At 44.0% G+C, this 25,521-nt stretch overlaps 1 protein-coding gene across 1 annotated transcript in view; it reads right to left on the bottom strand.

Moving 5' to 3' along the window:
• Positions 1-595: 595 nt before the first annotated feature.
• The window catches only part of LOC147706081 (ras-related protein Rab-22A), a 185,303-nt gene continuing 160,377 nt past the window's right edge, over positions 596-25,521 (bottom strand). The window contains exon 7 of the mRNA XM_086932524.1: positions 596-1,174. Coding sequence (XP_086788650.1) covers positions 1,080-1,174 — 95 coding nt within the window. The 3' untranslated portion in view covers positions 596-1,079. The remainder of the gene's footprint in view (positions 1,175-25,521) is intronic.

Genomic DNA, 25,521 nt, shown 5'->3' with positions numbered 1-25,521 from the left:
TGTGTGTGTGTGTGTGTGTAAAAAAAAAGTGATGCTAACTTTGCTTTTAAAGAGAGAAGAAAAATATTGTTGTTTGCTTTGGTGCTCTGAAAGGAAGATTCCATAATTCTCTGCACCCTCTAAAGTAATGTTTACTGTCACTTCTAACATCTGACACTTTTCCAGTACCCCTGGTGTGGAAATGATAGTTTGCTCTAAAATATGTATAACATAGGAGTACTGTAATCTACTAAGCTCTATAGTGAAACACCCAATAGAAAAAAAGAGTAAGCAATCAAACTTCAAATAAAGCTAACTTCACGTGGCTGTGAAGAACGCCAACTATAGTAGATGTCAACAGTTTGTTTGTGGATAGATTCGCTTGCAGAAGAGGGTTTATGTTGAGCGAGGAGTAGAAAATTACAAATCCGTGTCCTATAGCTGAATACGGGATTTAGCTAGGATACGTTTTGTGAGGGATACAAATGTGCACAAAGTTTGTACCTCTCTCACTGTGATCTGACAAATAAAGGCATTTAAGGCATTCTCATGATGCACTCCTGTACACATTTCCCAGCAAACACAACCTTGAAGGATAAATCTGAAGCGGAGTATGTCAACATCACATTATTTTAAAACATTTGTTACAAATATAAGGCTCATAACATTAAAAGGCATCCCACATAAACTTGATGTCTAAAGTACGTCAATCGTCGAATATCTCAAAAGTGCTTGATTTCCCTTTTACAGCTCTATAAAACATTCATCTTTCTTATAAAAACTAGTTAATGTATTTTCTAAAATTGTCCGAAGGATTCTAGGAGCTCAATTAGTAACTCCCTGCAAAGTGAATCGCTGAAAATTGCTTGCCTTTAAAGGCGAATGTCTCTTGATTTGTGAAGGCAAAAATATCTAAGCCCAGGCAAAAGCGAAGGTAGAAGATGGATCTGGAAACCAAACAGTTTGTTTGTTTTAGTATGCTCGCAGTTATTTGCTTCATGGTCATTCAGTAAAAGGAAAGGATGGATTGGGTGTCGTAATCCAAACCCGAAGCTTCCAGACCACCTACTTCACAAAAAGTCTTAATGTTTCAGTATTGGTCAACAGCAGCTACGTCTGGTTTCAGATGTCTGCTTTCGAAGTTTAAAGCCTTTACCACCAGCGACGTTGGCATCAGTTGATGGAAGTCTTCGACCTATGAAAGAAATAAAAAAAACTGTACAAAAGAACTATCAACAGAAAAAAAGCATAACTAAATGGTTTCACAAAAAAATATTAGTTTGATACTAGTCATGTCAAAAAGTGACTAACATAAAATTTTTAAATATGCCATCAGAGAGAAAGCAATATGAACTACTACTGTACACAAATAAATTCCAGTACTAGAGGAATTACAATAAAGCTTAGAGACTAAAAGGAAAACAAATGATATAAAACTAAACTGATCTCTGTTCTGAATTCTGAAACATGAGCATTTACCAATGAATTTTACGAAAGAACAAGGTTGTATTTGAGCAAGTGTTTGGTGTTAATCTACAAATTTGGTGAAAATAACTTAAATAAGTTAAAGGTGACTTGAAACACTCACATTTTTTCAGGTAATTGATTGAATTTTTTTTTATCCACTCAAAATTAAGTGAGAATGTCATTACAGCAACAAAAAATGTAATTTCAGTGTTATGTCATGCAGATTTTTAGAGCGCACTATCACCTGTGAGGGTAACCTGGCGCTGAGCAGGGATAAGCCTAGCAAACCCAGGGCCTAGTGGAACTGCTTGAAAAGCCAGGTTTTCAGCTGCTTGCAGAATTCAAGAAGTGAGGAGAAGGCCCTTGTGTAGTGGCAGGTTATCCCACATGTTAGGAGCAATGCAGGAGAAGGTTTGACCATCGGATTTAGTTTTCCGTATGCATAGAATGTGTGCAAGTAGCCTGAATGAGGTGTCTGAATTGTGCTAGTTTGAGTATGGTGAGCCAGTGGATCTCCTTCAGGAGTTGTGTGATGTGGAGTGCAGCTTGAGAGTTTGACAGTGATATTGGCAGCCAAGTTCTAAATGGTCTGAAGCCTTGAGGAGAGTTCTTTGTTAATCCTGGGTTAGAGGGTGTTCCCGTAGTCCAGCTGTTTGCGTCCAAGGTGTGAGTAATGGTTTTCCGGGTCCTTATTGAGAGCCATTTGAAATCTCCCTCAGCATCTTCTGGGAATGAAAGCATGACGTGGTGACTGTCATGTTGAGTTTGCTGTCGATGACGAGCCCGATGATCTTGGTGTGTGGGCAAAGCGTGTGTGTTGGCGCAAGCTCTGTTGGCCACAAACTGAATCCCACGGTAAAGAGTTCTTCTCAAAATCACAATATTGGTCTTGCCTGTGTTCATCTTCAGTCCGTTGGTCTTCATGAGTGGGCGATTTCAGTCATTTAGATATTGAACTTGATCCAGGCACTGGGTGTCTTGTCTGTGAGGAAGAGAATGAGTTGGTGTAGCCAACATAGGAGAGGACTTTGATGCTGAGAGAGTGTATGATACTGGCAAGTAGATTCATGTATGAGTTGGTGAGGGTCAGGCACAGTGAGGATCCTTGTGGAACTTTACAGGTTATGTCGAAAGGGTCCGAGGTATACAGTACCAGGCTAACTGACTGGGTCTGTTCAGTCAGGAAGGAGTAGATCCATTGGAGTGTATGTCCTTGGAATCAGATCCCATGTTGGATGGGTGTGGGGTGGAAGACTGCCAAATGCTGCAGAGAGGCCCAAGAAGATGAGGGATGTGTCTTTTCTGTCCAGAGACATACAAATGTCATCTGTGGCAGTGATGAAGGCAGTTTCCGTGCTGTGGTTGTGTTGGAACCAGACTGAGTGGCGTCGAAGAGTTTGTAAGTGTGGAGGTATTCGACGAGGAGTCTGCTGATTTTCTCTCAGACCTTGGCAGAGAATGGGAGAAGGAAGAAAGGTTTGTAGTTGGCTTGCACAGAAGGGTAAGAGGAGGGTTTCTTCAGCAATGGGAGGACAGTTGTGTGTTCCGAACCATCTGGAAAGGTCATGGAAGAGGTGAATGCAATGAGAATGGGTGCGAGTATGGGTCTTATGGGCTGCTGTAATATGGAGTAGGCGTTGTGGGGGCAGGAGTCGTATGGGACCCCAGATTGGATGGAATTCAAGGTGGCAGTGTTTTTTCTGGTTGAAGATGGGCCCTGGGGTTTACTCTGTTCTTTGGATAAGACCGGAAGGCATTTAACAAAGTCTGTCGGGTCCATTTGTGGGTAGAAGTTGCAGTAAATGACCGTAATTTTGCTGAAGAATTTAGCGAGATTGTGTTGGAGGTCCTGTAAGTGGGTGATCAAGCTCTAGATGGCTTCTGATGAGGTGAAAGCCTTCACAATGGCGAAGATTCCTTTACTTCTGTTGGTGTTGGCATCACTGTGGTCTGTCAGAGCCGCTCTTATCATTTGGTGTTAGCATCTCCCAGCAGGTTCGAACGTGCTCCTGTCTGTATTGTGCTGGCTCGTTCTTCCATTTAAACTCCAGTTGTGTTTCGTCTTTGAGTAACACCGTGTACCAAATGGTCAGGGGTCTAGATCTTGTTTTGCTGTGTTTGAGGGGCCAGGGAATTGGCGCAGGGGGTGATGCACTAGTTAACATTCTTAATGGCTTTGGAAGGCTGTTTCTGTGTTCGGACTGGTCGTTGGTGTTTCACTTCTTGCCAAGGATGCGGTTCCAGTTTTGGCGGGTTGGTCTGGCGTGAGTCAGAGTGGCTAAACTTGATATGGGTGTGGTCCAGGAGAATAGTGTGGACTTGTCAAATTGATGCTGTTGAAGGTGATGAAAATGGGGTCAAGGAGGTGTTCGGCAACATGGGTAGGTCCCTCTACACATCGGGTGAGGCCCAAGCTTCCAAGGTCTTTGATGAGCTTTTGAGTTTGGGTCAGCGCAGTCTTCCAGATGGAAGTAGTTCAGGTCTTCAAGTAGGATTTAACTGCTAGTAACGAGGGTGAGTTGTGTGATGAAGTCCACGATGGAGTCAGTGAAGTTGGTGGATAGTCATGGTGGTCTGTAGAGGAGTGCTGCTTCGGGTGAAGTTGGCTGTGACATTGAGCTTGAACATGTGCTCCGTGTTGGAGGATGACATGTCCATGGAGGTAGTGCAGTTGTTTGTTTTCTTGTGGATGTTGGTGATTCCGCCTCCTGGCTTGTGAAATTACCCTTGCCAGGCGATCTAGTAGCCGAGGGAGATAGCTGTGACGAAGTCTGGTGCCGATGAAGGGTAATCAATAAGGAAAAACCCACTGCCTGAAAATATTTGAAGGAGAAGCTATGAGTCAAGGATTAGAGAAAGGAACAGCAACATCACATCTCCCAGGAGCAAAAATATAGTGTGCCAACAGCCAAAAGGCAACAAACAGATGAAGAGTTCAGTGAGGAAAGTATGTCCAGGAATGCAGCACATCCCAGATCTCTGTGGCCTGTTTGTTGAGTGGGCAGATGTTGATGAGGACGTATATGAGTGTGGAGTGTTGTGTAGATGGTTGCAGCACTGTGTAAGTGCCAGAGAGTGGGGTGTTGAGGGCTGTCAGTGCAGGGCGGTTGAGTGTGGGTAGGTGCACAACACTGCTACTCTGAGCCAGTCACCCGGCCTCAAACCACTAAGGTGGATGCAGTTGATGACAAGGAGTCTAACTAGACAACTTGGATAATTTGTGGTTGTGCACTGTAACCTGGAACTGATGGTCCAGCATGGTGCCCCCGCAGAAAGACCCCCATTGTCCCAACCACCAACACTGCCTTCGTGGAAAAGGATGGCATTAGAAAGATACCCCAGATTTTATATCAACCTCTAGAGTGCACTCCATGGACACTGGAGACTGTATTGTCACACATTTTAGTTACACAAAACTGGTGGGGTTTATCCTGAACAGATTCTCTAATTTTTCAAGGATTCCACAAGGAATATTTCCGGTTCCTCTGGGATGCTTCTACAGGCCAAGTGTTGTTGACTCTTCTTTTAGAAAAGGTCCTTATTCAGAAAATAGCCGGAACTTTCCAATACCAAATTTTAACAGTTTTAGAAGAGATTGACTAACTGCCCTGGGATGTGGAGGTCAATACTGCTGGTAGGATCGAAATAGATGAGCCAAACAATCAATCGTCATTTGAGGAGTGCAGTACTGCCAGCCCTCGAGGCATGTGGGCACTGGGGTGTGATATCTCCATCGAAAACATAGGTCCTGAAAAAATGTTGGGAAGAGGGAAGAAACGAGCCGCAAAAGGCAAAACAGACGGCAGAAAAACTAACAGAAAAGGCAAAATAGAGGGCAGAAAAACTAGCAGAAAAGGCAAGACCAGGTGAGAAATGAACGGAGGAGGCACAAACAGAGGGCAGCAGCTAGACAGGCAGCAGAGGGTAGCGGTCTGCAAGCTGGAGAGGAGAACTGTCGCAGCGGAAGGCGGCACGAGGACCAACAGAGGCTACAGCTGTGCTTGGCAAGCCCTCAAGCTCCTCGAATTACAGAACCGCAATATATGGACTTTCCCACTATTTGTCAACACTTTAAACTAGGGAACAAATTCTGGCGATTTCCACCCAGTCATCTTCGATTGGTATCGATACTGATGTTGCTGCTCCACACCTCACTACCCACCTTAGCCCTACTCAATTCTCTAAAAATTATCTCTTCTTGTTGCTCAAAGACAACTCTGGCATTCTGACTCCTGACCAGTCTCCTCTACTGGAATATTGCTTGACTAGGTGATAAACCAGCGGATAAAACCTGAATTACATTAACCACTAGCCAACAGAATATCTACCTGCAGGAAACGTGGTCTCGCACTAACACATACTAATGGATTTTATTCAGTGCACACCCCCCCGCAGCAGCGTAGTCTTCTGGGCATCATAGTGATGGCCTTCTAACACTATTCAGCGTCACAGTGGGGGTAAAAATACTGTAAACCTACATAGATTTGTCTCTTTTTAAAATCATGTGTCGCTTTGCTGTTTTCCTGTGGATTTGCCTGCCATCACTCTACTTCTTGCGGAACCCGCTCCGCGGGTCCCGCTGCGTGAGGAGTGTTTGCCTGCTGCACGCTGAAGGGGATTCTGAGGGAACTACTTCCACGGGGCTGCGAGCGAGTGCGTGAGCTCCACTGGGACTGCATCTCCCAGGAGCCCCGCCAGCCCTGAAGACCTACACCTGGGCCGCTCTCCCCGACCCCTCCCACCCCTTCCACCTATTGTGTTATACTCCTTATTAAGCAAACAGTCTTCCCGAGGCGCGGGAGCGCCGGGAGAAGCCCGGGACAAGGGCGGGACCGTCTGTGGCCGTCAGGGGCCGAAGGAGGCTGGGCAGGGCCCACTCTCTTCATCCCACCTTGCATTACAATCAAGGCAATGCCCTCGCCTCCACCACGGGAAACCCCCTCAAGGGATGGCGCCTCTAGCTCTGGGACTCTGGATAATTACTTTAAACCCACTAAAGGAGAGGCAGACAAGGAAAGCTCGCTTGAGAAACGTAGGGTGGAGCGCAGGCGCTCCATTGAATCTATGAAAACCAGACCTTTGACCGATATCATCCCTTACCCCACCACTCAAGAGGAAGGTACCCCACCCAGCAGTCTAATTAATCCGACACTCGAGGACTTTCCCATCCTACTAAGGGAAATTCCCTCCACCCCAGTGAAAGCGCCTGGAAAAAACACAGAGCTAGCCCCCCTAGAGTTTTCCCATACTCCTGTTAACCTGGTAACCCAAACCCCACCTATGCAAATGGCTAATAAGAGCAAGCCCAAATTAAACGTAGTGGTGGAGTTACATAGGCCCCCACCCAGTAAACGTGCTCGGAAAACAGTGGGGGGGCGGGGGAAATCCAAAATATCACATCTTGACTTTGGCAAGAAACGCACTAACACCGTTCTACCGGGTAAGCCTACGGAGATAGTGCCTACCATTCCACCCCCTAAGCCCCCAAACCCCAGTGTAACTGCCACCACCAAAGAACCAGAGGTTATTTCTTCGAACCTAAACCTTCCACTCTCTGCCACGGGGAGCATTGAATTTCTACTCCGCTCCCTTTTGCAGCCCATTAGCGACAGCCTAAAGAAAGTCGAGATTAGGCTCACTCTACTAGAAACTTCTCTTACCACTCTGAACACTCTAGTAAGTAAGCAGACAAAGCTAGTGGGAACCCATTCCTCTGCTGGGGATCCTTCCAAAGTAGAAACTGCAACTAATGCCAATAAAGCCCCCCCCAGAAACCCGCCACCTGCCCCTCCTTTGCAACCCCTCATGGCCATCCAACTCCAGGCACAGCTCAATAACCAAAGCAATAGACCTACTCACCCACTGGACCAAGCCCCCCATAGCTCTCAAACAGAGTCTTCTGGAATACATCAAGATCAGGTCAACGCCCCCCCACACACGCCCATTTGGCCAACCCCCAGACCACGAAGGCCAGACCTCCCGCCGGAAGCCAATAGATTAATGGTGGTCTTAGCTGGTGCCCCCCACTTAAGATCAGGGGAAAACGAGGATTACCAATCCCTTAAGAAAAAGGTAATCAAATGGCTTAACTGGAACCGACCCTTGCCATCCCATTTCAATAACGAATTCATTATGGTAAGAAGGGTCCCATGGCTAGGGAAGACCAGGAAAACCATAGTGGGGGACTGTATTATGGTAACCTTTAAGAAAAAAAGACAAAAAAAAAATCATGTGTCTGTCCATAGCAAGGGCTCCCTTAGTGGTACTTGTTAAATTCTATCACAATAACTTGTAATAATGTGCAAATCAGAGTAATTTGCTTGTGCTTTAGACACACTGCCATTGGGTTTGAAATAGGATTTTGTCAAACTGTGGGGAGGAGATTTTAATATAAGATTGTGTCCCATTGCGGAGGATTATGTATGTGGTGGGGATGACTATGATTTCTGTGATTTCTCACATTCGGTCCATAATTCTTGTGGTGATAAACGGAATAGGCTGCTGGAGATTCATGATCTTATTCCAAGCATAGACTTGGCCCTCTAAGAGCTTTTCAGCCAAATAACGTTAACGGGAAGAGACGCATGGTCTTTGATCGATTTCATCGCACTTTCCAAACCTTGGGCGAGAAAGATGTGTTAGTCCAAGATTCAGAAAATTGAGTTATCATAATCCTTTGCCCTTAAGCCTTAGCCTAGGTCAGTCCGCAGCAGCACATAAAACGACAGGTCAGATTGAAAATACAAAAAATAGGGGTATGCAGTGGAAATGGCAGGATGTGGAACCTAATGCTTTTCTTGGACAGCTTCTAGAAATTCAGAAGGAGCAGTTTGCGATTTGCCTTAATTATATGAATCCAATCCAGTGAAAGTACTGGGGGATTTTGCTGAAATTGGTGACCAGGTATCCGATCACCTAATAGCACCTCAGTGTCAACATGCCCCTAAACTGAACAACTGGCTTGACAAATCCTGCTCACAAGCCCACAGCAGCCTTATTAAAGCAGTTAAAACTACCCAGCGGGACTTGGATAAATTCGAAGCTGCAGAAAGCTTTAAAGAAGTAATCATGAAGAGAAAATAGGTGATTAGAAGGGATGCCTGAGGGCAGCGGACCACTGCTTGAGCTAGGAATGATGCATCACTGTTTTGGAAAGTAGCTAATGCACTTTTTTTTGCAAATAGTTCTACTACTAGCACTGGTGTTAATATCCCAAAGTATACAGGGGTTAGCTATTTAACTAAGCTGTAGGACATCCACAAACAGGTCTGCTATGAAGTGAGAGTAGTACCACAGAGGATATAGCTAGCCTGGACAGTGCAGAGCAACTAACATACTGTCAAGGATGCCATTATGGCTGTGAACAGATGCCCGTGCAACAAAATACCTGGGCATGACCATGTCCCTGTAGACCTTTTAATGATAATTTGGCTTTTTGGGCCCCTGTCCAAACTAACACGCTCTCTAGAGCCAGTTGCTCTGGTCCCCACCAAATCTTGGTTCAGGGCAATTGTCCCAATTTTCCAAAAAGGGGATACGAGTGATCCCCACTACTATCGGCCATATCCTTAATAGATTCCACGGCCAAGGTCCTGGTCAGGGTAGTGCAGGACCATCTTGAAAACTGGGCAAAAGAATAACATTTTAACACCAGTTCAGTATGGATTTAAAGTCAGGCCCAGGGTCAGTTGACCAATGCACGAACCTCCATTTAGTTATGAGCAAATATGTGCTTGCCAAGGAAGGTTGCCTCTACTTGGCCTTTATGGACCTCAGTGTATCATTCGGACAATGTAATCAGGTCGAAGCTGTGGAATAGGTTAATAAATTAGAGCGCCAACCAAAAAAATGATCTACCTACTCGCCCAGTTGCACGCAGATGTACAGTGAAGTATCAGATTTGGGCCAAGAGGGGAATATACCACTTATATAAAGATCAAAAAAGGGGTTAGGCAGGGTTGCATGTTGGCACTTTTCCTCTTCAGCTTCTATAGAAATGATCTTGATGAAACTCATAGCTGCTGCAACTGATTCGCCAAAGGTAGAGAATCCCCCGCTATCAGTGCTTATGTAAGTAGACAATGGCACTCCTATGGCTAGGATGGGTTGGGGTCTCCAGAAACTGCTAAACACTTTTGAGTTCTTTATGTCGGACTTGGGACTCCTTACAAATACAACATAGTCATTTGCCATGGTCTGCAGCCACCCCCTGAGCAGGTGAACTAATTTTTTTATATCAATGGCATCGCACTTAGGTGCATGCCCACTTTCACCTCCTTGGGGATCCCGTTTCACAGCAGAATCCCCTGGAATCACTTGAGGATCATGAGTAACTAAATTTGAACTAGTCAAAGCAAGCCTCCCTAGTCAAATTCGCTGCTAAATTAGGGTCCATGCATCTGGATGCTGGTATGACACTTTATAAACCAGACCTGTACAGACTGCCTCCTACGGTGCAGGGGTTTGGGGTATACCGACCACTCCAGATTACAAACCACGAAAATAGATTCCTACATACACTACTGTCACTTTCTAACAGTGTTTCCACCCATAATTGCACATGAAGAACTAGGTCTGCAATATCTGGGGGACCTATACCTGTAATACAAAATGACATAGCAACTCAACTGTATTAACTTATCACAGTTGAGCTAAGATTTCATACTGGCTGCTGCCGAGCCCGAGGATGGTTTTAAAGGCAGATCAGTGAGCAGAATTACAACTGGTTAACGAAATGAAAGTGAGTAATAGCTTTTCAGCTGTTTTGAACAGTTTGCCTTAAGTTAACGGTCATTGGCAGAAAAAAGCCTTTTTATGGTAGTATGTTTCGATTTTGCATAGAGATAGTTACATTACACAAAAGCAGGAATTTTTCTACATTTTAGCAGATTACGGACTATAGCTATTTTTGAAAGTTAATTACATTCAATTGCATATCGGTCTTTGCAACACATTACAATCCAGTTAATGTTTTCTCATTACAGATTACTCATATAGTTTACATATTTGCAACCACAGTCATATAAAGACGCAAGAAACAATGGATTTATTTTTGTTGTATACTGTTCATGACTTCACATAGGATGTAACTGATGGCATCACAAATCACACTAGTGACTACTTATCACCTCAACATTGGCATTATGGATGACATCACTATGTATAAAAAACATCGTTCTTTGGTTATATGTTATTTAGAGTTAGGCATATCCATTATTGAACTATTAAGCTTTTTTTAAGTAAATGAGTGTTTTTTTCTACAGATATTTTCCATTAATCTTGCATAAAGGGAGCGTGCACCTTGGGTTGGTAGCAGAGCCATTGCCCAATCCCTCAATCAGTGACGAAACCAAGCCTCAGTGCATAAGGCTAGACCCTTACGTCCATGGTGCTCAGTGTGCATGGTCTTTCCCATCTGTAACAGCACATTGAGTTTTTTGGTAAATTGTTAGGGCTTAACAAATATTACTTCTTCAAAATAATTTTGGCTCTACCCAGGAATTTCCTGGTCCAATTTTTTGGGATGTGTAAAACCTCTAATTCACCTCTATTATATTACTATGCTAATTTTTTTCCAGGTTACATGCGTTGTTGTTTGGCAGCTAGTAATGGCTGCCCCTGGTGCAAAAATACATGCCAAAAAAAGAAGAAAAAAACAACACAATTGCTGCCAGTCAGTCGTATTTTTACTGACATCCTTTTATATCAACACTCCAACCAGTACATTTTCGCAATGCATATCCTTACCCCCCCAAACAAAATACAGAGTAGATTTATGTCAAATAAGCATCATCACACCTTTTAATAAAACCATAGTTTCATGCCAAATCTAGTGCAAAGCTGTAGCGGAGAGCATGGCTTTGTGTGGTAATAAATATATAAATGGACCCCCCCCCTTTATTCTCCCTTATTCAGACATGTTAGAACCGGCTGTCTCTATTTGGCAGAGGTATGCACTTCTGACAAATAGGGACACACCTTTTCTAGTCAGGGCAAGGGGATCACACCCTTTGATAACCCCTGCTCACCCCCTTGGTAGCTTGGCAGAGCAGACAGTCTTATCTCAGAGGCTGTGTGTTAAGCATTTATGGCCACATACAGCAATAAGGTGAATACACTACAAATGGACACGACACAGTAGTATTATAAAAATAAGGATTTTTTTATATAAGACTTAGCACAAGACCAAATAACGACAAAAATATACCAGAGTCTCAATAAATACTCTTGGAAGGAAAAATAATAGTTCAAGTGTAGTTTATTCTTAGCACAAACGTCTTTAGTATCAAAAGCAACTCTTCTTCTTTAGAACACAGTTCTTGGCAACAATGTAACCCACTCGGGAGTCACACGACGTCAAGGCAAAGTTAATCCAAAGGGTTCGGCGTCGACCGCGAGGAGCGCTACGTCGAGCCCGGAGTCACACGGACCCCCAACAGCACAGTACCTTAGGAAAATGAAGCACACGATGATCAGCGGCGGCGAGCAATCCGGCGTCGCGTCGTCGGTGTCGATCAGGCCTCAGTAGTCGTCGATGTCGATGATGCTGTTGCAAGAGTGAGCAGCGCTCACGGCGTCGAGAGGGCACTAAGTCGATGCGATCAGCAGCGGTGCAGACACGAGGTCCCTTGGAGCTGGAGCCGAACTCACTACTCACTGGCGTTGCTGCTGGCGTCGATCAGGACCGGCGTCCGGCGTCGAGGAAGCGGGACACTGGAGCCGTTACTCACGATGTCGAGCTGGATTCGGCGACATCCGTCGGCGTCGAGGTTGCTGGTTTCTTTCAGAGGTGCTGGATTCTCAAGTTCCAGCAATTAGCACTTTAAGCAGATGAAGTCCTTTAGCCCTGTGACTTCAACAGGAGACTGCCACTCTTCCAGCCCTTGGAGATTTTCTTAGCAAAGTTTGAGAGTATACACACAGTTCCTCTCTCCTGGTTCCTTGGCAAAAATAAAGAAGCAACTGCAGGATTCCCCCCAGCAAACAGCACACTGGCAGAAGGGGTAGGCAAGTCCTTGGATCAGCCGGCTTCTTGTCCTTGGTTTCAGGGTTCCTTGTCAGAAGTGATCTAAATTCTTGGTTCAGGGGTCCTTCTCTTATACCCCTTTTTGGCTTTGATCCCTTTGTCCATGCAGGGGAATTTCCCAACATCCTGGGTCTGTTGTGGGCGTAGCCAGGCAGAGGCACCTGGCCTATTCACTGAGAAGGGCTGGGTCCTCAGACGTCCAGCAGGAGGTGGAGCCAGCATTGTATCAGGCAGGGCAGGCTATCAGCAACTCCTCTCCCCCTACTCTCAACGCAAATGTCCCACTCATCCCACACTGACTCATTCAGACCTCTGGAGCCACCCAGCTCCTGTCACACACACACAAAACCAGCAGAAACCAGAAATAGTTAGACATGAAAATAGCCACTTTCTAAAAGTGCTATTTTCAAACCCAGAGTCCAAAAACCATCCGCACAAACGGATGCGTAATCAAACCCCGAGTTCAGGGATACCAAACTCGACATTGCACCATGCTCCCTGAGCCAGCTAGGATTATAGAATTAATAATCCAGGCAGCCCATTCTAACTAATGGAGAGCAGGTTACCTCGCAATAGTGAAAAACTAATATGGCTGTAATTCACTATTAGGACATGCCAACTTGGTCAGGCCTGTCCTACCTTATACTTACAAGGCAGCCTGCCCGTGGGCCTACCGTAGGGTTGACTAACATGAAGTTAAGGGAAGGTTTAGGGACTGGCAAGTAGGTGTACTTGCGCAGTCAGCGTGACAGTACTAGACTGCACGTGGGTCTGGCAATGGCAGACCCTCAGACATACTTTTACTAGGCCGCTCTTGTGGGTGGCACAACTTGTGCTGCAAGCCCACGAGCAGCATTTGTATTTACAAGCCCCGGCACTCCTGGTGCGCTAGACTAGGGACTGACAGTAAACCAAATAAGCCAAACATGGAATTCAATCAATACAGTAATTTAACATAGGGAGCACTTGCACTGTGGCACTGATCAGCAGTGGCACAGTGCCCAAAGCAGTATACCAGCAAAAACATTGTAAAACAGTGGAGGCAAACAGAAAAAATGGAGGAGAGACTCAAGCCAATGATGCCAGGTCTAACAAGACATATCAACACATACTTGCTAAACAAACTTTGGTATTTATGCAGGTTAATTTTAAAGTTTCTAAGGAAATCGAAATGTCTGTCATATTTGTTGCAGATTCGATAAATGTTCCAAACGTCATAAGGGAGTGTTGTAAAACAGGTGTTCAATCAAATAAATAATGTGATTTACCTATGCCATTTTTGTCTATGCTAGACTCTGAAAAGGCAGATGGGACATTTACCAAATTTTGTGAGGGTGGGGTTGGGGGTGGGGAGGGGGGGGGGTAAGCGTAATTTCTTTCATTAAGTGCCTTTTCTTGGTTTACGAAAAATCTATTAAGCAGTTTTGGAGATCTATAATGAGAGGGCCTGGTACACATGAGAAAGAAGGCATTTGTCAGTGATACTACTAAACACGGACTAGAGGAAAGAATAACTGTGTGCATACACAACATTGCAAAGGCAGACTGGTATCTCACACGGTACCCCTTCAAGCATCTGGGGATCATCTTACCTGTAATGTTCAGGATCGGACGGCGCAGCCGTTAAACTGGAAAGCAGGAATGCACCACCGAAGCCCACTGGAGGGTGAAAATTAGTCCATAAATTGGTTGTGAAGCACAACAGCCACTGGAGGCTAAAAAGCGGGTACCGTACCACAAGTCCCAGCGTGCACCTCTATGAAATTGACATGAAATTGACATACCGGAGGTCCATATCAATTGGTACTGTGACGTGGGGAACTGTGGAAACCAAAATTGGTGTGCTGACAATATGCCTCTGAGGAAGGAGCGCGATGGCTCCGAAATGCATTAGGCAAATGGACGTGACCTGTCTGAGTTGCACTCCTGTTTTGAAAAATAAAGGGTTTGAAATTCTACAGCTGGTGGAGTGTGTTTCTCAATGCAGGGTGTATATATATATCTATTCCCACATGTATTTGAAATTAATATATACACATAGTATATTCACAAACACACATACATCTTTATTGATTTATTTCGGAAGTTGGTATAGCACAGCTCACCCCGGGTGGGGCATCTGGGCGCTGCTCCTGAGAAGGATAGACATTTTAAAACAACCAAGGCTTGAACAGGTTCTTGAGGTCAGTGAGATCAGGGCAGGAACAGCAATGAAAAGGGCTTTAATTTCCGTGATATGGGGCTGCATAATCTATGCTGGCTCTGTGTGTGTGTTGCTCTGTGTGTGGCTCTGTGTGTCTGTGGCGCTGTGTGTCTGTGGCGCTGTGTGTGTGGGGCTCTGTGTGTGTGTGGGGCTCTGTGTGTGTGTGGGGCTCTGTGTGTGTGTGGGGCTCTGTGTGTGTGTGGGGCTCTGTGTGTGTGTGGGGCTCTGTGTGTGTGTGGGGCTCTGTGTGTGTGTGGGGCTCTGTGTGTGTGTGGGGCTCTGTGTGTGTGTGGGGCTCTGTGTGTGTGTGGGGCTCTGTGTGTGTGTGGGGCTCTGTGTGTGTGTAGGGCTGTGTGTGCAAATGCAATAGGTCTCCATTTGCAAGAGAATAAGCTATTGGCATTGTAAATGACAATGCCATTTATTTATCTGTTTTCAAAACCAACACATACATAAAAATGTTGTCATTTACAATGCCAATAGCTCTAACATTTGCAAAGGCGAGACCATTGTATTGTAAATACTAGTTTGGAAATGCAGTGGTGAATTAAAATTTACCATTCTGCAGTGTAACAAGTTAGAGTTGTGGACCATCATAATTCCTGTAAGATTGATTATACATTGCTGCAAAAGGCTTAAGTACCAGAACTCCACCACATCAAGTGCCAATTTGCATGCTTGGACTGTCCAGAATTCTGTTTCCTCACTTGACAGTGCCTCTATATGAGAAGGTTTGGCCTAAAGGGAGCCTCCCGTAAGGGCTGACAGACATCCTACGGAAGCTGGGGTCCAAGGCTGTATTGCCCATGTTGGTGCTACTAGGACAAGGGTTAGTTGTGTTTGCCCGAGTTTCCTTACCATACAGGAAAGCAGTTGGAGAGGTGAAAATGTATAGGCAAATATCCCTGATCAGTTCTTCCACAGTGCACAGCCCATGGACTGTGGGCGGGTTGTGGTGAAGCTTGGCCATTTTGCATTTTCTGAGGTGGCGAACAGGTCTAACTGTGAGGTACTCCAGAATAGGAACTATTTATGAAGGACCTGGGGATAGCATTCCCACTCATGGACTAGATGCGTTGAGCAGGTTTGCAAAGTCTTTGTCTGCACTAGGCAGATTCTCAGTAATGAGGTAGATATTGGAGTGCCCAATTCCAAATAACCTTGGCTAACAGAGAGCTGAAAGGGCGTGTGCGCCACCCTATTGCTGTAGGTATTACATGGTGGTCTTGTTGGGTATTTTAATGAGGACTACTCTGGTGTCCTTGAGGTAGAGCGCCAGACTGATAATACCCTGTTGAAGGAGAGGGATGATGTCCTGCGGAGTTGTCTGTGAAAATATTCCAATAAGATGTAGAGGTTGAGGAGCCACAGGTTGAAGATGGGTCTGAGACAGCCATGCTTCCAGGGGATGAGAAAGTAGTGAGAAGAGGCTGCGCCCTTGGTGTTGCTGGGTCACCTTCGCTATAGCGTACTTCTGTAGGAAGGAATTAACTTCTTTCTGAAGGAGAAAGAGGTGTTCATTGCGGCGAGCGTGTGCACAAAGTGGGATTTTGTATAGTTGGATTTAATAGCAGTGTTGGACTACGGCTAGGACCCGCTTGTTGGTTGCTTGGGCTAGGGCGTCTTTGCCTCAACCAAAAGCAGCTCTACTAAAAATTAACAAATCAGGCTATGCTCCCTTCATTTTGTTTACTTTTTAGTCTCTTTTCATTCTTGCTCGCCATTTACCCCCTCTCTGCCTTATGCTATAAACCACAGGAATCTTTAGACAAACAGTCGATGTTGACCTTCAAAAACCATCTCCAATTGATCCAGTCCGTGTGGAACATGCCCAATAGGATAAATGACCAGTCTGGACCTAGTGAGGAGTTTGACAGAGTCACTGATAAGGTTTATAAATATTTAAGCGGTTCAAGGGTGTGGATTTTTTTTTAATCCAATCCTGTCCAAGGAACAGAATGTTTCAGAAATCTACTTGTCCAGGAAAAAATCTACCTGTTCCTTGAGGTACAGTGAGGTGAGAAATGATGGCAGGGTACTCATAGCAAAAGCAGAGCTCTAACAGTAGCCCTTCAGATTATGCTAAGGTTCATGTTTTAAATCTAGTTTTAATTATAGTGAGGCTCTGATTATGCCATCTTGTTGAGACTCTACATACAGGGCTTTAAATAGGAGGAAGTATTAGTTCCAAAATGGGAAGTCGTGCAGACCCACAAACTTGCATCTTTAAGGGTATCTATCCAATGTCTTCCCATACTAGAAAAGGTTAAAATGGACTCTGGCATTTGGCACGAGTAACACTTTTTCTAGGGGAGAAGAAAGGTTCTCCAATGGGTGAATCTATTTTCTCACTGGAGAAAAACAAAGAAAAATAATTTTACCGAATGAATTTGCAACTGACCAGTAGATATACACATTAGCAAACAGATTTGTGCCTACCTACTTATGTGAAAAAGAAATTCACGAAGTTTAATACGAGTAGGGCTTCCAGGCATACCTTTGTGAACTTGTGAGTTCCTGGAAGTCGTAAACTTGCCTCAATGCAAGATTGTACAACTGCAGGTGCACTTGTCTGATGTTTAAAGTGTGCCCCCCAAATTATTTTAATGATGTCCATTATGGTTTTACTCTAATTCCCGAATGCTCACTTTTTTTTAAACATTGGCATGCATCAAACACATTTTCTTATATAATGCCATAGAGAAATGACATTTAAAGATGCACAATAGTTTAGCTAAATTTTCAAGTTGCAATTTGTGGCGTGAATTTTGTTTTGAAAGCAATCACCAATCTTGATTTTATGCTTCTGTATGTATCTGCATATATTCATGGAGCATTTTAAGCAGCCTAAAATATTTTATTTTTGCAAACGTGTACATCTTTTTATAATTGGGAGAACTGTCAGGAACACAGCTGAAATTCCAGCTCACTGAATTCCCTTTGAGTGCTCACCCTAATAGTATCGGTGTTGCATTCATGAATCCTATACACATTTGAAAAATGTATACATATGGACACAAATCTTGCTTTAGTGGCATACAATCCACTTTAAATCAACAATACTGCGGAACTGTTAGGTGGCAGGCAGAGAGTTTGTGCTGCAGGAAAGTGGTTTCTACCCTGCTGATCTACTGAACATAATAAATATGAAAACTTGTTGTCCTTTACCTTAATATATCCAAGGCACTGGACTATAAGAATTCCACATCCTTGAGACTGTATTACAGCGTGACAAGGTTCCTGAAGGGATAATGCAGAACATTCATAAATGGGGGGAGGGGGAGGAATGTGTGGGGCACAATGGATAAGTGCTGGCAACATGATATAGTTTGCGGGCATTTCATTGTTGAGGTATTAACATGTTAATGGGTTTGAGTCTGTGAACACAGCTGTCTGATCAGGGATGCATGGGCGTATACTGGTGGTTGTGCAGCCTTCTGATGCCAGATTGGGTGCATATCATTTATGTATTTATTCATGGTGGGTGTATTGGCCTTATATAATTCTAAAGATTATTTTATTGTTTAATATGTTGCTCCAGTTATGAAACTTGTTTGAGGTGTTGTGAAGAATGTTTGCTGGGGGTTGGTGTAAGGGCAGACTTCGTACAGCAGGGCCTTGGCACGAGGTGACATCACGTCAGGATGTCAGTTTTTTGGTCAAACCACTCTGAACTTAGTCAATTTAAAGTAATGTTTTAAACATTTACATTATATGTATATATATATACACACATACACACATATACACACATACACACATATACACACACACACACACATATACACACACACATACATACACACACACACCCACACACACACACACACACACACACAGACAGATTTCAAGTACTGGTTGGTGTCGCTTAGAACATAGCATTAAAGTAAACTACCTGATTAAAAAAAAAAACACTGAAATCTATTAGTTATGGTGCAAGTGTACCTTTGATATAACCACCCTCTGTAGTGCAAGTCTCTGATGGGGCCTCATTAGTTAAAGGTTGGCTTAATCTTCCACTGAGAGGTGACTTTTGTTTAGCATATAACGTAAGAACAGTTTGGAAATACTGAATGTAACTTTAAAAAAAGATAAAGCAACTGTGAGGTAGATTCAGTTCGTCAGGTGTTGTGCACACCAGTTTGGTGGTGTAGTGGGGAATACACCGGATGGTGTCTATGACTTCATAAGCCTTACACCAATAGGCAAGGCCATCTTAAATCATATAATTATTACGATAGCCCGACACCCAGGACATATTGTTTGGAGTTAATGGCAACACGATTAATGTGTATTTTGTCCTTGGGACAAGTAGGCCTAACCCTTACTGTAAACTGGCAGCCAAAGAGTTTGTGCATGAACACATTATGGATCAGGGAAGAGCAATGTCTGCAGTTAAGGTAATGTATGTGTCCATGTGTTAATGCTGTTGAAACTTGTATTTATGGCTCATTAATGCAAAGTCTTTATTATTAGAGTGAGCGCACTAAGTAAATGTTGTAAGCTCAGACTGTACTACGGACAGTGGCTCCAGTATAAAAATGTGTACACACGTTTTCAAAGTTTAGCAATATGAGGCTATGTAGAATGCTCCCAGAATGCTCTCTGACTAGATGCAAATATTTGCCGAGGTTTGAAAGCAAGCTTGAGGAGCCTTAGCTTACAAAACAAAATGTTCATATAAAAATGCAAGTAGGGAACAAACATTTGGCTAAACTACTGTAAAATTTTAAGTACCATTTCTTTGCAACATCATTTAGTAAGATGTGTTGATGTATGCTATCATGTACCAAACATATTCATAATGGAAAATCAGTGTAACCAGTTTCAATAAGATTGTGGGAAACAAAAATAAACATGCATTGGCAAAGCCAGCAGGTCTCAAACTGATGATCAGCGTTTTGGTTTTGTCAAGGTCTGACTTAGTTTGGTATGGTTTTTGTAAAACCAATTTGGTGAGAGAGCTGCCGGGCCCTCACCACTCCGCAGCCTTCAACACAGTTTCCCACCTCACCCTCGTAGCCAGACTCCACAATGCCGAAATACAGGGAACGCCCTCGACTGGCTCCGCTCCTTCCTTGCCAGCAGAATCCAAAGGATCAGACTCCTGCCTTCCCTCTCCGAACCCACAGAGATCAACTGCGGAGTACCACAGGATCATCGCTCAGTCAGACGCTTTTCAACACCTACATGGCCCCCTCTCCCAGTCATCATCACACAGCATGGACTCAGCATTGTATCCTACACCGACACCCAGCTCATCCTCTCCCTCACGAAACACCCTTAAACCACAAGACTCAGCTTCCAAGAAGGAATGAAAGACGTTGCAGCTTCGATGAGCAGCAGCTGTCTGAGGCTCAACTCAGACAAGACAGAGTCCTTGTCCCCACCCCCCTCAGCTTGGGATGACACCTGGTGGCTCACCGCCATCGGCACCCCCCCAACCACGCCATCATACTGGACTTCTCCCTCACCGTGACCCGAGAGATCAACGCCGTCGCCTCCAGCTACTTCAACCCCCTCCGCAAGACCTTCAATTTGACACCCCACCGAAGCCGGAAAGACAGTCAACCACGCAGTCATAACAAGCAGACTGACTACGGAAACGCCCTCTACGCTGGAATCAACAAATCTACAACATCGGATCCAAATACCTCAACGAAAGAGTCGCCTTCCACGTAGCCAAAAGGAACTTCCACTCCGCCGACCTCGCCCTAGCAGAACTTCCTGCACATCTGCAGAACCAGAGCAGGTGGAAGAGCCTTCTCCTACATTGCGGCCAAAGCCTGGAATGAGCTCCCAGTCAACATCAGACGCTCCCAAACTCTGCACACCTTCAAGACCTGGATCTTCGACTGAACCGGAGCCGCAACCCCAACCTCCACCCCCCCTCCCCAGTGCCTTGAGACCCTAATGGGAGGGAATCGCTATAAACCCTGATAGATTGACCAATATAACAAACCTTGGCAAAAACAAAAATAGATTTTGGCCTCAAAAAGCACACATTGCCACACTACTGTGTGTACAGATATGCTCCTTGTGAAAGAGCAGAAAGCGGTCATTCACAGTGAAGCCAGCTGATAGAGAGAGAGAGAGAGAGAGAGAGAGAGAGAGAGAGAGAGAGAGAGAGAGAGAGAGAGAGAGAGAGAGAGAGGCGGAATTTTAATAAACGCAAAAGACCATGGTTAAAGTCAGACCTAATTAGGGGCCCAATTATTAAATAAAGTCTCAAAAGTGCACCCATGGTATAGGTCCTTGTATTAAGTGCAGATGTACAACTTTCGTGAATTCACGAAAAGTTACAGAAGTAGGCGAAAAAGTGGTACTCCTAGAAAATATTTGGGAACTGCATTTTAGCATGAGCAAATATGCATGTGTAGATTTGCTCATGCAAAAATCTGAGTGTTTGCAAGTTCACTTTACCTCCAACCACTTTTTTCCAAACCCTGGACGAAGTTTCACATCTCCATTGGTCAGGAGCTTAGTTCCAACTGGGAAACGATTAGAGAAGAGTTGGTGAAAATCCTTAAAACATCCAAGTTAGTAGGGTTGCACAGACTTAAACGGACATTCCAACTCTGGAACTATTGCTTACCACTGCCTTCAGCCCCAGTATGTAGATCTACGAAAATGTGGCAACAGAAGGGAATGGCTAATATTGAAATCCTACTATTGTATGAGCCTGGCATAATCGGAGCGGTTATATCAGAGATTTTTGTTATAATGAAATTGCAGCCATAATTTGTGGCCACATTACATGGCACAAAGGGACAAGTGAATTTAGTTACAGGACAAGTAGATTTGTGAAGCAACTTTCCCCATGGACAAGTAGATATTTTATTAAATTCCACACCCCTAAATACACACACCATTCAATAAATATATTCATAGTGTCATTAATTCTGTTAATGCAGATGTGAACTTACTCTAACTTCTGTCAGAGTTTCGGTCAATGGTAACTGAATTTGTGATGTCAAGTGTTAGGTAATTCATATTGCACTTGGTACATGAGTTATGGCAGGTGTGTAAGTAATGGTTAGGGGGAAGGGAACAGCCACCACACTCCTTAAATGGGCATCTACCATCTGAACAGAAAGTACAGTAATTCATCTCTTTTCACTGACTTGAAGCTAATGGAGACCAGGGCACCTAAATAGCAGCAATGAAAATGTTAACAATAACTTAGATCTGTAGCCAAATCACTAAGATAAGTTTTGTTTTTTTTAAACTTTATTCGCAACTGCACCATATTATTTCCATTACATCATATGTACTTATTATGCCGTACAGTTCTTTTCTCGTTTTCTCCCCAACCAAACATGTCGTTCCGTTGCACTTACATTGTGCTATGTATAACATATAACAGTAAATCATGAGTATATGAAACCATACTTTCCCAACATGCTATTCTGTATGGGCATTTATTTGTACATCAATACGTTATGTATCATATTATTCTTACGTCTAGCAACCAACCTCATAAAGGATCACAACTACCGATCCTCCCTCCCTCGCTTCAACTCCCACCCTAACCCCGCACGTCTCCTACTCACAATGAGTCCTAAACTAGACACTCTGTCCCAGTGCTATCAAATTAACTCAGTGTAGAATAAATGTACAGCAGCCACACCTGTGCATCTGCGAGCTTCAGTACCCTTGTGCCACACCTATCTACATGCTGCATAATTTTCTTCCACTTACACCCCATCTGCCTGTGATACTGTCATCTCCATCCCCTCCAATTCTAACAGCATTATCTCCCAGTCTTGCGCTATGTGATACTTTCTTTGTCCCCTCTCCTCCTCCCGTCTCAACACTATACCCTCCGTTCTGGCCCACTTCACCATCTTGGACTGCCACGTCAATATCCTGGGTGCTCTGGGTGACTTCCACCGCATCGTTATAGCCCTAGTTGCCAATAACAGGGCCAGGTCTAGGAACTTCAGTTTAGCTTTCTGTTTCCTAGATCGTTTACAGGACCCTGCCAGACAATATAGAGCATCTACCGGCACAGGCAATGAGGTCACTGTACGTAGCGTCTGGCAAAGTTCTCCCCAGTAACTACGTAGCTATGGACATGCCCACACCATATGAATAAAGCCAGCTTCGTCCACTTTGCAGAGAGGACAACAGTGGGGAGAGTCGGGGAACATTCCATGCAATCTCTGTGGGGTAAGGTACGCCCTGTGGAGCACCATGACCTGGATAAATTTAAATTTTGCGTTCCTCAACACTCTCTTGGGATGTTCAAGTACCAGCTGCCAAGCCTTATCCGATAGTACCTCTCCCGTGTCCTGTACCCATGAGTCTCTGAGTGTGGTGAGAGGAATCGGTGCGTGTTCCCTAATCCCTGTGTATAGCCACCGCACTAAGTGACCACCCGTTCCCATATAATAAAGCATGTGAACCAGTTTGTGTTTCGTAGGTTTAAGTCGCTGAGGAGCCCATTTCTTTTTAATGTAGTGGGACACCACAGCGTGTAATAGATACAGTCTCTGTGGAGCCCCCGTAACCTGCAGGAATGTGTCATGATCCAGTAGGGTATCATCCCCAAAGAAGGCGCCCACTTCCACCCCCACCTCTGCCCAAGGTCGCAATCTGCGCTGTGTAAGCCTGCCCTGGGGTGTTGGAATACCTAACAGTGGGACGTTCTCCGCAAAGGGTATTGTGTCGGATGTATACGCCAATGCCTTCCTCCAACAGATCAGAGCCGTATTCAAAAGAGGGTGGCAACCCTGGGGGATCCTACTCTCGGGCAACAACAAGGAGTGCAATTCACCTCGTATTAGTCGGTCTGCTGTAAAGTCGATTTCATGCATCACTAAGATTAGTTGATCCTGAACTTTTCAGAAGACACAAATAAACTGGCAAAAAATATGTATACCTCTAGTCATGCTAACCCCAATCAATGTAACATTTATTGAATGTAATAAAATTCAATTAAAATCTCAACCTCCTAAATAAAGTAAGACCAGCAAAATTAATTCTAATTTCAGGTAACATTTATGCAGAGAAGCATACACTTAACCTAAATGGAGGAGACTTTCGATGTTAAGGATTTTGAATTTATTTGTAGACACTTTTAGACATGCAGGATGATCTGCGAAAAATGAATGAGAAACTGCTGCCTACTTGTGAAGAATATATCGAACCAAAACAAAGAATTACCAACAGGGCAATAAAAGAGCAATCATCCACGGATACCTTTACCATACGGCAAAAAACATGTGCCAGCAATAGCATAGACAATATGCATTAAGAACACAACCTCAAGATCTTGTTTTTCTAAAGTCTACAAAATAGTTATGACTGTTATAACGATACAGAATTCATGTCTCGATTTGTAGTGGAAAAAAAAGTTAAAGCGTCTGCATTAGCAAACTAGACCGTGAGGATTTTTGGGCATGTTTTCATTACAATGGTTGTACTTGACACCATCTTTAATTAGAAGGAAGGACACTGTGTTGCTTTAAAAGGAGATATAGGTGAAAAGAGTCAAACCCATACATTCTTGGTTTAAAATATCATCATTGTATTACAGAAAGTCTACACACTGTTAAAGATTGGACACTGGTGGGTAAGGTGATCAGAAAAGCAGCGTGGGATTCCAGAAAGGTGGCAATATGGAAGATCGGACATTGCAGTTGGAACTGAAGGTTTACATTATCTTCTTGCTTTCCCTAAATTATGCCAGACGTGTGACAAATAACCTCTTAAGTTTCCGTACATTGCAGAGAGTAGATGTGAATCCTTCTTGTGCCTGGGATCAACCCTTCCCTGCAGGATGATGAAAATTCTATCCTAGCTTTGAGTCAAACCTGCCCTTCCTTACGCTCTCTAAAAGAGCAAAGCAATCTCCCATGAGCTAACACCATCGCTAATTCCCTGGACCTTAAAAAAAAAAACAAAAAAAAACCACTACTTAAAATAAAAGAATTTTACAAATCAATTTGTTGCCTGATCCTGCCCAGATCCTCATAAAAATATATTAAAATAAAAGATAGGGGAATGAGGTGGATTGGAGGAGTGGGTAGAGAAAGAAATGGGAAGTGGGCAGGGTTGCAAGCAACAATGATGTAGAGGAACTGGGAGGCGAGGAGATGCACACCAGCATGAAAGTATCCCGGAGAGCGAGGGAGGAAGAGTTTAGCAGGGGAGGCCGTGCACACAAGAGAGCTGGCAGTGCGAGGGAGACAGTAAACTGGACCATGGAGGTGGATATTTGGGGGCAGAAGTGAAGTAAATGAGATCTAGGAAACACATGCACTTTCATGGAGTACTTAATAAAACATTTTAAAAAATAGTAGTCCTCTAAAAGTAAGCAGTAGAATCACAGAAGCCGGCCAATCAAACATGCTGTGCTGCAGTGGTGGGGTAAACACAGTTGCACCAGCTGGGACAAGTACAGCCATTAAAATGAGTTGCAATAAAGCCAAGCAATGGGTGGATGAAAGCCGCTGTGGGTTCTTGGTAGGCCCACAATAAGTCTTTTGCAACCAGACAGCTTGTGATGTCTGGGAGGCTAGTACTAAATATTAGCTTCACTGCAGAGGCAAGATTGTATTTTTATCTGATACAAGAATCTTGCACACTTGCACCTCTTGAACAGTGATTCATTGAGCTGCAGAAGGCGCCAAATCATTTTGCGATTCAGTTTACTATCCTTGCATGCAGCCATTAGTTAATTAACAAGTGAAATGGCACAAACTGTAAAGTCATGCAACTACGCATGAAACAGGATTCTGCTGAAGGCATCCTTAGCCAAAGCAACACTTAAGCTTTTATGTGCAAATTAAAAAACTGGCGGTGCAGCTCTATTAATATTCACAAAAAACGCAACTGTTTG

This window comes from Lissotriton vulgaris, chromosome 7, assembly GCF_964263255.1.
Source record: "Lissotriton vulgaris chromosome 7, aLisVul1.2, whole genome shotgun sequence".
In the NCBI taxonomy this organism is placed as follows: domain Eukaryota; kingdom Metazoa; phylum Chordata; class Amphibia; order Caudata; family Salamandridae; genus Lissotriton; species Lissotriton vulgaris.
Note: the sequence above shows the minus strand (reverse complement) of the source record. Positions and strands in the feature narration are given on the sequence as shown.